This window comes from Hemiscyllium ocellatum, chromosome 15 (assembly GCF_020745735.1).
Source record: "Hemiscyllium ocellatum isolate sHemOce1 chromosome 15, sHemOce1.pat.X.cur, whole genome shotgun sequence".
NCBI classification, from domain to species: domain Eukaryota; kingdom Metazoa; phylum Chordata; class Chondrichthyes; order Orectolobiformes; family Hemiscylliidae; genus Hemiscyllium; species Hemiscyllium ocellatum.
Genome location: NC_083415.1, coordinates 42,777,100 through 42,794,559, shown reverse-complemented (window position 1 = coordinate 42,794,559; position 17,460 = coordinate 42,777,100). Strand labels below are relative to the sequence as shown.

General features: G+C 38.0%; 1 protein-coding gene across 1 annotated transcript in view; it reads left to right on the top strand.

The window, feature by feature from the left end:
- Positions 1 to 17,460, top strand: part of mtcl2 (microtubule crosslinking factor 2) — a 99,062-nt gene that overhangs the window by 70,391 nt on the left and 11,211 nt on the right. Inside the window, exons 8-11 of the mRNA XM_060836082.1 lie at positions 1,700 to 1,930; positions 2,596 to 2,760; positions 3,849 to 4,016; positions 15,644 to 15,895. Coding sequence (XP_060692065.1) covers positions 1,700 to 1,930; positions 2,596 to 2,760; positions 3,849 to 4,016; positions 15,644 to 15,895 — 816 coding nt within the window. The remainder of the gene's footprint in view (positions 1 to 1,699; positions 1,931 to 2,595; positions 2,761 to 3,848; positions 4,017 to 15,643; positions 15,896 to 17,460) is intronic.

Here is a 17,460-nt window from a genome sequence, read left to right as displayed (position 1 = left end):
GTCTGGTGTGCATTAGCATACCACCGGGACCAGTGCTGGGTCCCTTATTGGTCATATTCATAAGTGATGTAAATGAGAATGTAGTGGGTGGATGATATGTAAGTTTGCAGATGGCACATGAATTGGCCAAGTGGTTGACAGTGAGGAGAAAGATGTTGGGTTACAGGAGAATATGAATGGATGAGTCAGATGGACAGATCAGTGGCAGATGGAATTTAAATCTGATGAATGTGGTGATGCACTTTGGAAGAACGAACAAGACAAAGGAGTACTCGATGACTGGCAAGGCACTTGGAAGCTCAGAGGGACAGTGTGATCTTGGGGTGCTTTGCCGTAGTTCCCTGAAGTTGGCAGGACAGGTTAATAGGGTAGTTGAGAAGGCATATGGGTGGTCGTGTTGACACTGTACAGAACTTCAGTTCGGCCACAGCTGGAGTACAGTGTGGACTTCTAGTCACTGCACTAGCAGAAGGATGTGATTGCATTGGAGAGGGTGCAAAGGAGATTCAACAAGATGTTGCCTGGGATGGAGCAGTTCAGCTGTGAAGAGAGACTAGATAAGCTCAGGTTGTTTTTGTTGGAGCAAGAAAGTTGTGAGGTGACCTGACTGAGGTTTATAAAACTTTGAGGGGCATAGACAGGGTGAATAGAAAGCAATTGATCCCTTAGGTCGAAGGTTCAATAACAAGGAGGTGTAATTTTAATGTGAAGGGTTTTAAGGAGATTAAAGGAAAAACCTTTTTCAGAGGATGGTGGGGTATGGAATGCATTGCATGAGAGGGTCATTGAGGCCGGATACTTCTCAGCCTTTTTGAAAAGTACTTGGATGAGCACCTAAAGGGTCACAACATTCAGGACTCTGAGCTAGTGCAAGAAAATGGGACTACGGTGGGTAGTGTTGTATCTTTGATGGTACAGACTCAATGGGCCGAAAGGCTTCGTTCATACTGTATGATTCTGAGATTCTGTGATTCGACTGCATGCAGTAGAGAATGACAGTTTTGCATTGATTGGAGTGCTATGAAACTGGAAAAGTTCAATATTTGCTCTCTGCTCAATGACCTATTAGAAAAGCACTAACAGTGTTAACGTGGATAAAGCAAGTTTGGATTGGGGCTATTGTGGAAGACTGGTCTTCCAGGGATTCTCCCTAAATGCTGAGCCGTTCTAGTTGAAACTGTCAAACAATGGACATTTGATTGAGGCATCATAGGCCTGCAGACACCCTTTGTTTGAGTAATGAGTAGGGAGAAAATCATTGGGGGAAAAAAAACATATTTATGCACTTGCACAATTTGCAGATTTTGTATAGCGCCTTTAGGGAGAAGCTAGGGAAATTGAATCACCTTTGGCCTGTCTTGCTGTCTCCTATTTACATGTAAGCATTGAGAATGCCTTGAGGCACATATCACATTCACAACTCAGTCCTAGCAAATTCAACACTGTATCCAATGATCAGAGAAACTGAAAATGGTTATTAATTTTCTTTGCTGAGGTACTTAAGCAAGTACTATGGAGTTTGACAAGAATAACAACGTATATCAGTTTGAACAGCTGTTTTGTATGGTAAGGGTGAGTGCACAATGAAGCATGACACATACTCATGAATTTCTGATAGAAGTCACACATGGCCTGGTTCGGTGCTCATCTAAATTAAGTCTTTTATATTTTTCATTGATTCTTTAATTGCTCTCCATAGCTTAAAGAGGAACAACAAAAGGCTCTTGTGCGAAGAGACTTTGAGCTGCAGAGCCTGAATTTGCAAACCAGACTTGAGCAGAAATTCTGGAGTCAAGAGAAAAACCTGTTTGTGAAGGAAGCAGATCAATTCAAACAAAACCTCTTCCTTCTCTACATGAAACTGAAATGGTTCCTGAAACATTGGAAATGTGGCAAGAAAATGGATAATGACGGTGATGATTTACTAGAGGTGCAGTATTCAACATTTTTAACAGATCTGTTAGTCTGACCCACTATTGTCTATTTGAGGACTCAAACCATTACAGTAGTGCAGAGTTAAATGTATAAAATAGCTGCAATGAGCATGTGTTAATGGAAATAAATTAATCTGATTAGTATATGTATGTAAAATGCATATACATTAGAACTTCAGAGTAGATTGCAGGAACAATGTATAAGACTCACGGTCTTATTAGGCACATGGTCTTGGAAAGTTTCAGCAAGTAAGAGGCAATCCTATTGAAACATAGAAGATGCTGAGGAGGTTTAAAACACTGAGGACTTGGCTAGTTGAAGTACAGTCATCTCAATATCAAAGTTGGGAAGCGACGGCCATTGCATTGCCTTTCCATTTGTTTTCTACTTCCACCAATAATCTATTTTCACTTTTGTTTTGTGTATGTGCATGTGTGAAGAAAAATTAATAAGGAGATTAGAGTTGTAGTATGTAGTGTTTTTTACCAAGAGTTGATATCTGTTTATATCAGTGGGTTATAAGAATTTTTAGAATTGAACATTTGTGTACCAAAACTAAAAATTCACAGTTGTTGTTGTGCACACTGCACCATTGTGTGCACCCTGTGACCATGAATGAAATTTAGAGAAACATTTCTTGTGCTTCAATGCATTTGGCAGGTTAACAGTGTGAAAGATTTATATTTGCTGATTGAAGAAGAGGAGCTGACCCCTCGCCAAGTGGACAATAAGACTGTGAAAACAGATGACCAATCTCACAATATCCTTGAGGAGGCTTTGACTGTTCCAGTGGAGAAATCTCCTCCTACATTATGTGCAAAGCAGGTACACCATCGTTTAAATAGCCAATTGCTGCATTGCTTCTGGATGTTCATATCTGTTTCATACTGTCTGAAATAAGTTGCTAAAGCAGCTGTCTATTAAAGTACAAGATTTATCTCAATTAAAGACTTTACTCGAGAGATTTCTGAATTAAGTAATTATTCAGTGTTACCATCACAATTTTTATACTCTTTTTTCAAGTATAATTTATCATTATGGTGATAGACTCATTTGCAAGATTTTTATATTGTTAAAAAATGTGTGTGTGTAAAGACACACTGGAACTTTAACCTGTTTAAGCTGCAGAATGCTAGATCATTGCACCATCTGAGTGACGTCTGTGCAGTGGATATCTCTGATGGGTTACCATTTGATTACCATTTACCTAAGTGGTTTAAATTGTTTTGCATGCCTTTTTGCTGCTACATCATTTTCTTTTGACAATGTCGCCAAATTTTACAAATTTGCATTTAACTTTAGAATTCAAATGACTTGCATGGATTAGCAACGGCAGAAGTCTGGCCATTGATTCCTGTGAGAGTCAGTCTGTTTGCCCCATCTGCTGTTGTACCTTTTGCAAGTATTTCTTGGCCATTTTGGTATTGTATTTTTCAGTTTGATTCCATGGCTAGCCTTTTGTGTTACTGTGTTAAATTCAATTTCTGCCTGAATAGATTTACAGCAACAATTTTCTGTATAATTGAATCCTTCTTTATCCTGTGCCTACCTTCTGAATTTCTAGGGAGGTAAGGTAAATTTGATGCTGAAATTTGCCAAATATTTTCTGGAAGATGAAATTATTTAAATATGGTTCTTTCAAAGATCAATTCTTAAGTGTATGTTGTTTGTTGTTATTATGGTATTGTTGTAACTTGGCATATGTGTGTTTTTTTTAAAAAGAAGGCCAATTTATAATAACAATTGTTAAACTAAAGTGTGACAATATTACTGATATTTCTGTTTCATCAATCTATTGGTATTTGTCAAGCTCAGAATTAACTGTCAGTTTTGTTAGGGTGATATCCATGACAGCAAGGATTTTCATGTTGCTTTTTAACAATGATATTGTATGCTTGGTTTATATTTTGCAGTCAAATGAATATAGTAGAGTTGTGGGAGACATTAAAATGATTTTGAAGGACCTTTGTACAGAACTAAAGGAGGAAAGAAGGCGAACAAATGATCTTCAACACGAGTTTGCAAACGCCAAGTCAGCCTGGGAGATAGAAAAAGTGGAGCTCAAAAGTCTTATTGCACAAGTAAGCAGAATTTGAGGCAGTTATTCGGTGTCAGCAATAATTCACAGTTATCCTTAGCATGTTGTCAATAGTCCCAGGCTAGTTTGTGCTCCTTAATATCAAAGGGCATTAAAGTACATTTGTAGCATTGTGTTAAGGTTCATTTAGTACTATACTTCAATCCTCTCCCTGCAACCCTGCACACACTTTATTTTAAGATAACAGTCTAATTTTGTTTTGAAAAAAATTCACTGGAACCTGCCTGCATCATGCAGTCTGACAATGTGATTCAGACTTTAACTACCTGCTTTGTGACGAACCTTTTTGCTTCTTTTACCAATTACTTTAAATCTGTGCCCTCTTGTTCTTAATTCTTTCATGAGTGAGATTTGTTTCTTTCGGATCACTCATGAGAAGGTAGTGACATAGTGGTGGTGGTATCACTGGATTAGTAATCCAGAGACCTGGACTATTGCTGTGGGAATATTGGTTCAGATTCCACCACAGCAAACTATGAAGTTTGAATTTAATGAATGAATCTGAAAACCATGAAACCATTGTCAATTGTTAAAGCCCAAATCCCCTTTAGGAAAGGACATTTGACCAATTAAGCCTAGTCTGCCACATGTATGACTCCAAATCAACAGCACTGTATTGAATCTTATTTGACCTCTGAACCTGCCTTCAAGCCAGTCAACTGAAGGCTTTGCCAGTGACGCCAACATCCCCTGGAAAAATGTGAAGAAACCTTGCTGTTCAGACCCCTCATGATTTTGAACACATTTACCAAATGCACTGTCAGCCTTTTCTTCAAGGAAGCCGTTCTGACTTCTCCAATCTAATGTCACGACTGAGGTTCCTCAGCCCTGGAACCATTCACATGAACTTTTATACAGCCTCTCTAATTGCTTCATATTCTTCCTAGAGCAAGACTCCTGGAACTGGACACAGTACTCCAGCTGAGGATATCCTATTGTCTTACACAAGTTCAACATAATCTCTTTGTTATTGTACACTGCACCTATTGATAGAGTGCAGGATGTGTATACTTTGTACGCATTTCTTTTAACCCGTCCTGCTATCTTCAATGACTTGTGTACTTACCATCTAAGTTTCACTGCTTCTATAACCACCTGAGTTGGTATCTCTGTTCTTTGTATCAAAATTAACCACTTCACTCTTTGTATTAAAGTTTACTTGCTACTTGTCCACACATTGTGCCGTCCTGTATATACAATTTTGCAGTTATGCATTACACTCCTGACATTTCACAAATGTTTTCATTATTGAATCATTGGCATATTTTGAAATTATGCACATGTGCATCAAATCTGATTCATCAAGTTACACAGGCTACAGACTAGTGATACTATCTTCAGACTGTTAATTTACAGATCCAGGAAAAGTTCGGGGGACACAGGTTTGATCCTGCTGTAGCAGATAGTGAATTGGAATTCAATAAAAGATCCAGGATTAAGAATCTTATGATGACCATTAATCCATTGTTGATTGTCAGGAAAACCCCATCTGGTTCACTGATGTCCTACAGAGAAGGAAGCTGCCATCCTTACCTGGTGTGGCCTAGATGACCCAGCAATGTGGTTGACTCTTAATTGCCCTCTGGACAATTAGGGATGGCCTAGCCAGTGACACCCACATCCCATAGATGAATGGATTTTTTAAAAAAATCAAGATACTGTGAACAGTTTTAGACCCTTTATCGAACGAAATATAGATTGGTGTTGGAGCCAGTCCAGAAAAGAGTCACTAGGTTGATTCTAGGTATGGAGTGATTGCCTTATGAGGAGAGATCAATGGGCTTGTATTCATTGGAGTTTAGAAGAATGAGAAGAGACTTTATTGAAACATAAAAAATTATTAGTAAGCTTGACAGAGTGGATTTAGGAGGCAGATTTTGCAGAACATTTAAGGTACAGTATTACCTTGGTGTCATCATGCATGAATCACTAAATGTTACTGTGCTAATACAGAAGTAACTAAGAAAGCTAGTAGAATGGTGTTATTAATTGTGAGGTGTGTTGAGTACAAAAATATGGAGATTATGCTTCAGTTATATAAGGCACTGCATCAAGAGTACTGTGTTCTATATTGGTCATCGTACCTCATATGTAAATGCCTTGGGAGCCTGTTCAGAGAAGGTTTTATAAACTAATAACTGAAATGGGAAGATTTCTTTCTATTCACTCCTAAGACATGGGCATTGCTGTCTGGCCTAGCATTTATTGCCTGTTCCTAGTTTCCCTAGAGAAGGTGATGGTGAGCTGCCTTCTTGGACTGCTACAGACTATGTGCTGTAGGGAGACTAACAATGCCAAGGGAGTGCCAGGATTTTGACTCAATATCACTAAAGGAACAGTGATGTATTTCCTAGTCAGGTTGGTGAGTGGTTTAATGGGGAACTTGGGCTAGTGATGGTCCCATGTATCTGCTGTCATTGTCTTTCTGGATATTAATAATCGTGGGTTTGGAAGGTACTGTCTAAGGATCTTTTGAATTTCTGATTCACAAGATGCACTGGAGAAATTGACCAAATATCCTGAGACAAATTCTTTTGTGAGACAAGGTTGGACAGAGCCTATTCTATCAAAGTCCTTCATGGTTTTATAGATGTTTGTTAGGTTACTCCTCAGACTTTGCTTTACTAGTGAAAAGAGATCCAGTCTGTCCACCTTTTCCTGATCAGTATGACTTCACAATCCTTCTGTTAATCTTTGTCACTCATAGCGGTGTGGTATTATGGACTAGACTAACCCAAAAAATATATCAAGGAGATAGCTGAGACCCTGAATTTTTAACTTTCTTAAAGGCAAGTATAAGGTGCTGTATTCCAGAAGTGATTTAATTGGTCAAACTACTAGGCTTTAAGCAAATTACACTTTATTTCTTACACTACAGTTAAAATCCAAACCAAAAAGAAGAATTGAAATAATTTTAACTCTATTAAAATACTTTATTTTAAAAAAAGTATTATTTAACTACTACTCATCAACTGTTCCAACATAGAGGTATTCCGTAAATATACTTGTCGCAAAGGCAAATCCAGCAAACCAGAATTCCCTTACTTGTTATCTCCTCTAGTCCAGGAGAAATGGAAAACCAATAGAATGAACCTAAGAACAGAGAGAAAACTCCTGGGTTTTTTTTTGCCACTGCAGAAAGAGAGCTGTATCCACCAGCTTCCAGTCCAGAAATTCCAACTTCAACAACTAAAGCAAAACTCTGGGTCTGTGTGAGTCTGACTCCACCTACTCATGTTTCCTTTATCCAATTTTTCAAAATCTTCAGCTATTTACTCTGCTTTCCATTGAGCAGAGACCTCAGCACCAGATTGACAACATCCCCCCCTCAAGGGAACCAGCACAGAGCAAGTCCTTCTTAAAGGCATAAAGAATACAGCATGGAAACAGACCCTTTGGTCCAACCCATCCGTACCAACCAGATATCCCAACCCAATCTAGTCCCACCTGCCAGCACCCGGCCCATATCCCTCCAAACCCTTCCTATTCATATACCCATCCAAATGCCTCTTAAATGTTGCAATTGTATCAGCCTCCACCACTTCATCTGGCAGCTCATTCCATACATGTACCACTCTCTGTGTGAAAACGTTGCCCCTTAGCTCTCTTTTGTATCTTTCCCCTCTCACCCTAAATCTATGCCCTCTAGTTCTGGACTCCCCGACCCCAGGGAAAAAACTTTGCCTATTTACCCTATCCTTGCCCTTCATAATTTTGTAAACTTCTATAAGATCACCCCTCAGCCTCCGACACACCAGAGAAAACAGCCACAGCCTGTTAAGCCTCTCCCTATAGCTCAAATCCTCCAACCCTGACAACATCCTTGTAAATCTTTTCTGAACCCTTTCAAGTTTCACAACATCTTTCCGATAGGAAGGAGACCAGAATTGCATACTATTCTAACAATGGCCTAACCAATGTCCTGTACAACCGCAACATGACCCTCCCAACTCCTGTACTCCATACTCTGACCAGTAAAGGAAAGCATACCAAACGCCTTCTTCACTATCCTATCTACCAGCGGCTCTACTTTCAAGGAACTATGAACCTGCACTCCAAGATCTCTTTGTTCAACAACACTCCCTAGGACCTTACCATTAAGTGGATAAGTCCTGTTAAGATTTGCTTTTCCAAAATGCAGCACCTCACATTTATCTGAATTAAACTCCATCTGCCAACTCTCAGCCTATTGGCCCATCTGATCAAGATCCTGGTGTAATCTGAGGTAACCCTCTTCACTGTCCACTACACCTCCAATTTTGGTATCATCTGCGAACTTACTAACTATACCTCTTATACTCACATCCAAATCACTTATGTAAATGACAAAAAGTAGAGGACCCAGCACCGATCCTTGTGGCACTCCACTGGTCACAGGCCTCCAATCTGAAAAACAACCCTCCACCACCACCCTCTGTCTTCTACCTTTGAGCCAGTACTGTATCCAAACAGCTAGTTCTCCCTGTGTTCCATGAGATCTAACCTTGCTAACCAGTCTCCCATTGGGAACCTTGTTGAACGCCTTACTGAATTCCATCGTGGCTTCATGTCTTTTTCATGAGGCCAGGTTTCCATTTCCCCATGGAGGTGCGAATCAGGTGACAAAATGCTGCATTTATTTATTTTTATTGAACAAACAAATTTTCTCAGTCTTTCCAACCTAAACCCATCCCACTTTCTAATGACCTGTTCACAGGTCAGCAATATCTTGGTGCAATACCCATGTGCTTCTTTCAGGATCGGGATTCCCACTTTGAGGAATACACAAAAATTGCCAACACCAATATTCCTGTCACCAAACACATGCACCATCATTCATGAGTGCTAGCGTGGGTTATGAAATCCCGATCAAAGCACACCTCCCCAAGGTTCATGTACACTGAGACATACCAGCCGAAAACATTTGAAAGGCAAGTGTAAAGTATTTTGGCAGCTGCAGATTAGGTGTGTTTTTAGTATGGTGATTTATCATAGGCATCAGTCTTGCAAAGGTAAGTTGCCCCTAACATTGAGTGACATTGTGTACACATTGCATAACAATGATTTTTTTAATTGAGGTTAATACTGTAATGTATTAGAAATTTCTTGTCAGGCTCTACCATGGTGATTTCTACAGTGATTTAAATTGGCTGGCAGCTCTTCCAGTCTATCACATAGAACCCTACTTTTGAAAGCTATAAAAGAAAATTGAACCCCTGCTCTTCTCCATTGGTTCACTAGGAATTTAACAATGTGCTGAATGTTAGAGTTTTAAATCTTAGCTGAAAAGTTGCTGCAAGTGCAAGTAAATGACGGTACAGCAAGGAGTACAGGGACCTGAGTAAACAGAGCAGCATCTGTTTATCTCCTTGAGCAACCAAATCAAATGATTGTGAAATAAACAGAGCAAGAACTGAGAAGAAATGTGAATTGGAGTAAATGAATTCAATGTCAAATCAAACACCACGAGAAATGAAAAGTGGGAAAGATTGAATGAAGAGTGTCAAAATGAAAACAAGAGACAGAAAAGAAACATAAAATAAAAATTAACAATTTTCTTTTAAACGCCACTTTATTGAGTCATACTTCATATTCAAATTTAGAAATGCAACTTCACACCATTCAATGTAATTCAGACGGTAAATGTGAATTATCATGTTTAACCACACATCTGACCCTCATAAGGAGAAATAATGTTGAGCAGCATTAAACTTGAATTTGAGAGAAAAATCTGGCCCCATCTCTCTCACAGATTTTTGTGACAGCCAAGTATGCAGTAATTCGGTGGTGTCAAGTTGCCGTAGAATATTAGAATAACTTAAGTCATGTAGTTTAATATTACAGGCATGTTGCCACTTGTGGATTGCAACACTTAATACAATAATGAGCTAATATTCAGGATGAGAGTTCAAATCTAAAATTACAAAACACTCACATATCTGTCCAAATGTTAAACTTCAAGAGGATCACTAAATTCTTTGACACTATTGTTTGTAAAGCAAATAAAAACCACCTCCCTCCTTTATTTGCTTGCTAATGTCTGCATTACTTTACACCATGACATGCAGATGTTGGCTGATGTAACTGTAACTTACAGCTGTTTAGCTCAACATACCACAGTTTCCCTAGACTGACCTAGGGACACAGCTGCATGTAATGCCCTGGGAATTTCAATGCTGTGATTCAGAAGGAAATTTGTATGCTATGTACTGTCTCATGAACCTTACTGTGAGAAAATAATCCCCAAGACACCGATGTTGTTCATCTTTATGGAAATTCATTAATATTTGGGAATTTTCAGTTAGTATTTGCCAGAAATGGGAGTAAAAGTTGCATTTAAAAAGCACCTTACCACTCTCCTTTCAATATCCAGTAGTACTGCATGCTGAGAGCGCCAGTTCAGAAAATGTATTCCAAATTTGACCATAATTTGCTCAAGCAACACATCTGGCTTTATTCATAATGGCCTTGCATGTTTGTGTATTGAACTTCTTTACATGGAAAGCTGATGAAAGTAAAAGAAGATATTTTCATAGTGAGTCTGAAACAGGATATATCTGGCACCTGAGTGAACATGGCAAACACATATGTATCTAGCGCACTGAAGGATTGTGAAATTTCACAGCAAAATAACTGAGAAGGAGTTGTAAATTAGAGTGAGTGAATCCAAAGTCAGACAGAGAAATAAAGTGAGAAAAAGTACAGTTGGATAGAGAGAGAACTGAAGAAAGAGACAACAGGACCTTTTTTTTAAAAAAACATGTTTTTTAAAAATACCTGGTAACGACAATTAAGAGTTGAGAAAATGAGATTCCACGGTTGTAATAGTAAAATGTTGTTCTAATGAGGTGGTTTGACAGTAATTATCACTTATCACAAGATTAAAAGGGTGCTGGATTTCAAATGGACAAGCCTTAACTTACTACTACAAGATTAGTTCACATCTACCACATACATACAACAGTTTTGAACAGTTCTTTTGAATAATGAAGCAGATAGCAAAATGTTCTTTTCACACTGAAAATCGTGGAAAGGCACAGTTCAAAAGCATTGCTTGTATTTCTATGATAAGTGAACATTTATCCTCCTGAAATTCCCATAAGTTCTGTGCATAGATGATGCTGAATACCATTAGCCACACCATTATTTCAACAGAAGATTCTGACCCCATTTTCTGCAATGTGATTTAATAGTACCTAAAGATGGAAACAAAATCTCAGAAAATAGAATACTGTAGAGTTTCTCAGATTCTGTTACCATGCCAACCAACTGATGTTTGACTATATAGTTGTGAGTACAAAATGGCATGTTTTTATTTCATATTGGAATGAACACTTATGATATCAGTAATTGTGTAGTTCTAGTGGGAGATGTAAAGAGGCTGTACCACCACAATGATTCTGGGCAAAGGAAAGATATTTCCTATCAGAATGGAGATGCAAGATTATATTTTAACAACCACACTTTAGCTATTTAAATTCTAGCTAATTGAGTTTGCAGTAATATTGTACAGTCTAATTTTACTTCAATTAATCCTTGTATAATCATGTGATGTTTATATGAAAAAAATGTAAATTTTGCAAAATGTTAATAAACATAACCTCTCATCTCCATTTTGATAGAAGTTGACTATTTTTTCCTGTTGTCAGGATTCTTGTGGTATTGTCAGTGTTTCAGCTGCCCTTTCTCCCAAACAGTTTCAACAGAAAGTAACACATGTATCCATTGCGATGAATGGTAGGTGATATGTCATGGTTCTAACTCATCTGGTATTTGGTAGTTGAGCGTCAAGAACTTATGCATCCCCAGTTGTTCAAGAAATGTAATTGTAACAGGAAGCTCGAGTCTGTAGTACGTATGATATCGGATCAAGTTGCCGAGGCATGACTAAATCCTTATTAGTGGTTCTAAATGCATTTGTGATTCAGTCTCTTATGACTAATATATTGAGCTCAGAATTTCAGTCTGAAGGGTAGACAGTAATTAACCACTTAAAAAAGATCCATCCTGTATTCAAAGTTTTATTATGGATGGTCGCTATCAATGAAGAAGTGCCTCTTGCTCGTAGTCCCATTTTAAAATGGTAATTTGCTTTATTGTGGTATTGTCATTTGGAACACAGGAAGAATAGGCTATTAAGTTAAACTGTTTCATAATTCAATCAAATCATGGCTGATCTGTGACCTAACTCTCAAACTCACCTTTACCTTGTAACCTTTAATACCTTCAGGTAAAGGAACACAAATAATCTCAGTTCAAATTAGTAATTGAGCATTAATTGCTGTTTACAGAATAGTTCCAAATAATTACCATTTTTCATATGTACAACCGTTTCTAATTTTCATTCATGAAAGAATACAGACATAGGCATTAAGTGTTCGCGTGGGCCATTTACCCTTCAACAAAATCATGGCTGATGTGATTGTGACCTCAACTCCACTTTCCCATTCACTATTGACTGTCTTGTTGATCAAGAAATGTATCTGTCTCTGACGTAAAAATATTCAAAGACTGTTTGGGGAAGAGAGTTCCAAAGACATCCGATAGAAAAATCATCGCTACCTTATTTGGGAATTCCTTTATTTTTAAACTCTGTCCCTTAGTTCTTACCTCTCCCAAAAGGGGAGGCAGCCTTTCAGCACTCACGTCCTAGACTCTGTAACCAGTGGAAGAGTAGGTTGCTTTGGTAGAATTTATCTATTTCCTTTACTATCTTGAAAATTTTGTTCAAATAACAATTTAATCTTCCAAGTTACAGGGAGTAAACTTGCTATAACCCGTGGAGTCTAACCCATAGAATCTAACCCGTGGAGTCTAGCTATCATTCTCTAAATTGGTATCACATTTCCAGCAAGGCCATTATATCCTTTCTAAGGTGTGGTACCCGGGATCTTTTATCACAATACCTATCCTAGTCCTCCAAATATAAAGCCAGTCTTCTATTAACTATTTTATTTATTTTCAGCAGCTGTTCATGCCATTTTAATGCTTTGATTAACTGTAGCCCTACATTTCTTTGAGCCTCTCCACTGTGTTTAGTTTCTCATCCTATACAAATCGACCTTTTCAATTCTGTTTTAAAATAAATGGCCCTCTATTTCTTATATTGAAATAAATTTGTCACTGTTTTGCATATTCACTTGTCCTATGAACATTTCATATAGTATTATGCTCCCCCCATATTACTGCACTAATAGCAGATATGAATATGTGACTTTCTATTCCATCATCTAAGCTATTAATAAGGATACTGCATAATTGAGTCCTCAAAACAAATCAGCACAAGATACCACCAGTCACATCCTGCCAAAAAGGAGTACCCACCTATTATCTTTGTCTCCTGCTGCTCATTTGATTTCTTAACCAAAATCAATATTGTGTTTTCAATTCTGTCAGCTTACACTTTAAAGTCTCTTATGAGACTTTATCAAATGCCTAATGGAAGTCCATGTAACCGATATCTACAAACATTTCCTCACTACTACTTCAGTACAGTTTTTTCAATCTAAAGGAATAGATGCTGAATCAAGAGAATTGTGCAAGATTATAGTTACAGCATCTGTCATGTTCTTACCTCTGAAATACTGGCATGGAAACTATATGGACTGGTGAGCATAAATGAGCAAACTGAACAACCAGAAGCTGATAGAAAAAAATAGAAATTGCTGGAGAAACTCACCAGATCTTGCAGCATCTGTAGAGATAAAACAGAGCTAACATTTTGGGTCCAGTGATCGTTCTAAAGAAGTGACACCGGACCAGGAAATGTGAACACACATACTGCCAGACCGATTCTGTTTGTCCAGCATTTTCGGTTTTGTGTCAGATTTCCAGCATCTGCAATTCTTTGTTTTAGCTATAAACTGGTTGTTGCTGGATAAGAGCTGCTTAATAGTATTGTTGGCAACACTGTCCATCACTTCGCTGCCAGATGAGGCTGATGGAGTAGAAATGGGGCAAACTGAATTTACTTCCTTTATCGGATTAAAGCATACCTGGGTTGTTTTCCACATCAGGTAGGTGCCAGAAAAGAACCCTGGACGTGAGCTGGTAATTTCATTGCCATTTTGATGTGCTAATTTGCTTATCCCAATCTAGATGAGGACTAAAATCCCATTCAGGCTTGCTTGATCTCTGGCATCGACCACTTTGAAGCTGCTGCCAGACAGACTACAGACAATTCCCACGATAGTCATAAATCCATTCCTCATTCGCATTCTACCAGGAAACTCTCCACTGCCTGCTTATATCTTATTATACCCTCTCTTATTATTAACAAAAAACATTCTTAGTTATTCCTTGCACTCTACTATTTTCCCTAGAATTCTTGTAGACCCTTGACCCGATATATTTAGTTCTTTGTTCTGACCATTTGTAATGTGTCTCAGTAATTATTATTTTATCACGTCCACCTGGCTGAATTTGTACCTGCACTGTGTTCATTGTGTTCACTGTGTTCATTTAAACTCTCTTTAGGCTGCACCTGCTCTAATGATTTATTCACAAGGATCTTCTTTCTCTCAATTTCATTTTCACATATCTTGTAATGTTCCCTTTATCTGTTCTGCCTAAAACAGAATCTGAGATTGTTACTGTACTTTATCTCCTTTTACAAGTTTTTAACCAATACTTATGCTACCTTTTTCACCTGTACCCTTTCCCCATTTACTGTTTGTGTCCTCTCCATTCATCCATTGCACTAGGAGCCTCATCAAAGCCCAGTCCAGGCAGATTCTGTCACAATTGGACAGTTCCTTTCCTGACCCAATGTCCCATGAAGTGGAACCCTCCAACCCACACCATCCCTTCATCCAAGTGTCCAGTTCCCTGATCTGGTCATTGTATCTGGGATATGGAGAGGGTGACCGACAGTTAATCAGTATCCTAACATCATCTAGTTTAATGATCTAGAGACATAACTCCATAATTGCATTTGCTAGACTTCTGAGCAGCATAGCAAGAAGGATTGCAGCTGTATTATTGTTACTATTTCTGCTAATTTTTGTTTTTCTATTGGAAGCATATAATCAGAGTAACTTTCTAGAAAATGCATAACAGACTTGTGGAAATTCTAGATGAATTTTGAAGTAGACAGTTTGAAGCATATTGTTATAAGTACAGTACTTAACCTATGCTTTGTTAAAAAGAAAATCAATTGAATTCATTTCAGAAATCCAAACATTAAATAATATCCATTTTCTGTAAGTGCAAGAAATACAGGAAAGTAAATGCTGGAGCTTGAGATCTAGATGAATGTTTTTTAACCAAAATACATAAACGTACCTGTTTACTTCCAATTTTATTACAAAGGTTCAAAATCAGGCTATAAAAATATCAACAGTTGTAGCATTGTGGTTATGTTACTGAAATAGTAATCACGAGATCTTTATTAATGTTATGGAAAAAAGGTTTGAATCATTAAATCTGGAGCTTAAAAGTTACTGTCAGTCATGGTTTTTTTAGGTAAGGAAATCTATCAGCTTTACATAGTCTGTCCTGTGTGCAACTTGACCACAGAAACATGGTTGACTCTTAAATGGACTTACAGGTCACTAGTTGTACCATTGAATGATAGGCAATAAATGCCAGTTATGACTGCATCCCATGAATAATACTCATTTCCCACAACAGCTGGAAGGTAGGGCTGGCAAAATGACATCTGAGAAAACTCCTGGTGATATGAAATCTGCTTTGAAATGGGAGAGAGAAGAACATCAACAACTCCTCGCAGAGTCGTACAGTGCAGTTATGGATCTAACACAGCAACTTCAAATCAGTGAAAAGAACTGGAGTCAAGAGAAATTAGAGTTACTGGACAGATTTAATAATGAGCGGAGCCACAGCGAGCAGCGTCTGAAGGAAATGCAACATAAAATCAATCAGGTACATGCTAAACAACCACTTTGATGTGAATTAAATAATTTTAAGCCTGTAGTCCCATAGGTGCAAATGTTATGGTCTCCTCTTAAAAATAAAAAGTTCTTTGCGCAAGGCTTTCTTTTAACAAGTGTGCTGAGAAAGAGCACTTGCCTCCTCTTCAAAAGGTGAATGTTTGTTTGAGGGAAGTTGAACCATGGACCAGAAAGTCCTACACCACAAATGCCCATTTTCCTGACAGACTCCTCTCCTAGTATAATGCTGCTGTCTGAGATACTGTGTGAGATAGGATTCAGACAGCAAGGATAGGATATAATCTCTGTCTTCAAAGCAGGGAAGTTTTGGTAAAGCAGAAACAAAATATTCATTCCTGTTTTATAAAGGAGATCATGGACAAGTTGGTTACACTCTATAAGGTGACAACCTGTCCTCGGTGAATCTCTTGCTTTACGGAGTATATAGGTGATGGTGGTATGCCTTGTTTATGCCTTTATGTGCACATTGGATGCCCATTTGATGAGCTCTAAAACTGCAGTGGGGTCTTGCTGCTCGGAGGTTTGCAGCTGCCAATCCGAAAGCTGTAACGTTTGTCCAATTAATACTATGTGGAGGTAAATGAGCATTACAATTATATTTAGCATTTTTTTTAGGGTCACTTTGTAAAGAAGCCCACTTTATTAGATATGGGTAATAGTGTTATATGGAATGCTGCATTTGTTTTCTAATATTTATGTCTCACTAACATCCAAAAAATGAAGGTTTTGTTTTGATTGCTTTTATTTTTTGAGTGGTTTGACAGATGATCAGTTTCTATTCCTGTCAGTGCAAGTCATAAGATGATAGTAAAGGGGAGGGGAAAAAAATGTTTTGTTAAAAACGTATTCATAAATCATAAGTTTCACCTCTTGGGGGAACCATGCATTTTCTTTGTTGCTAGCTGCTGTGGAAGCAAACCTGTGTCCCAGAATGTCATGCCATAGTTTGTGAAACCTTCGTCATCATAATCCAGCACCAGTTACCAATGAGAGTCACTCTTTCCCATAACATCACCTATTGAATTAATTTTGTTTTTAGCTGAAAGTTAAATCTTTTTCTTCTGTTGGGAGTAATGCCTCTTGTGTTGATCTCCTCCAAGGCCAGTTTTTATATAAATAAACAGTAATGCTTGCCCTCCATTTTATTATCGTGCCACAAGTGAACTGTATTCAACATTATCAACACTTCTCGGAGAAAGTATTGAAAAATGATTGAATAAAAGGCCCTTCACTACCCTAAGCACATTTCTTCTTTCACCGTGTATCATGGAACTATCCCTACTCCTTCACTCTCCTGTGAGGGATAAAACTTTCAAGAATGCGAAGCATTGAGAATTGTCCCTAGATGGAAGATTCATGTGATATTATCATGCTGGCTGTTCAACAGTGGTCAGTTGTGTTCACAGAATTAATTTCTATTGTGTTCTATGTAGTATTTGATCTAAAATTCATGTGTTTGTGCTACTGATCTTACCTTCACCTCGTGCAGGAGATTATTAATTTAACTTTTATGACACCGCTGTGATGGACCAATAC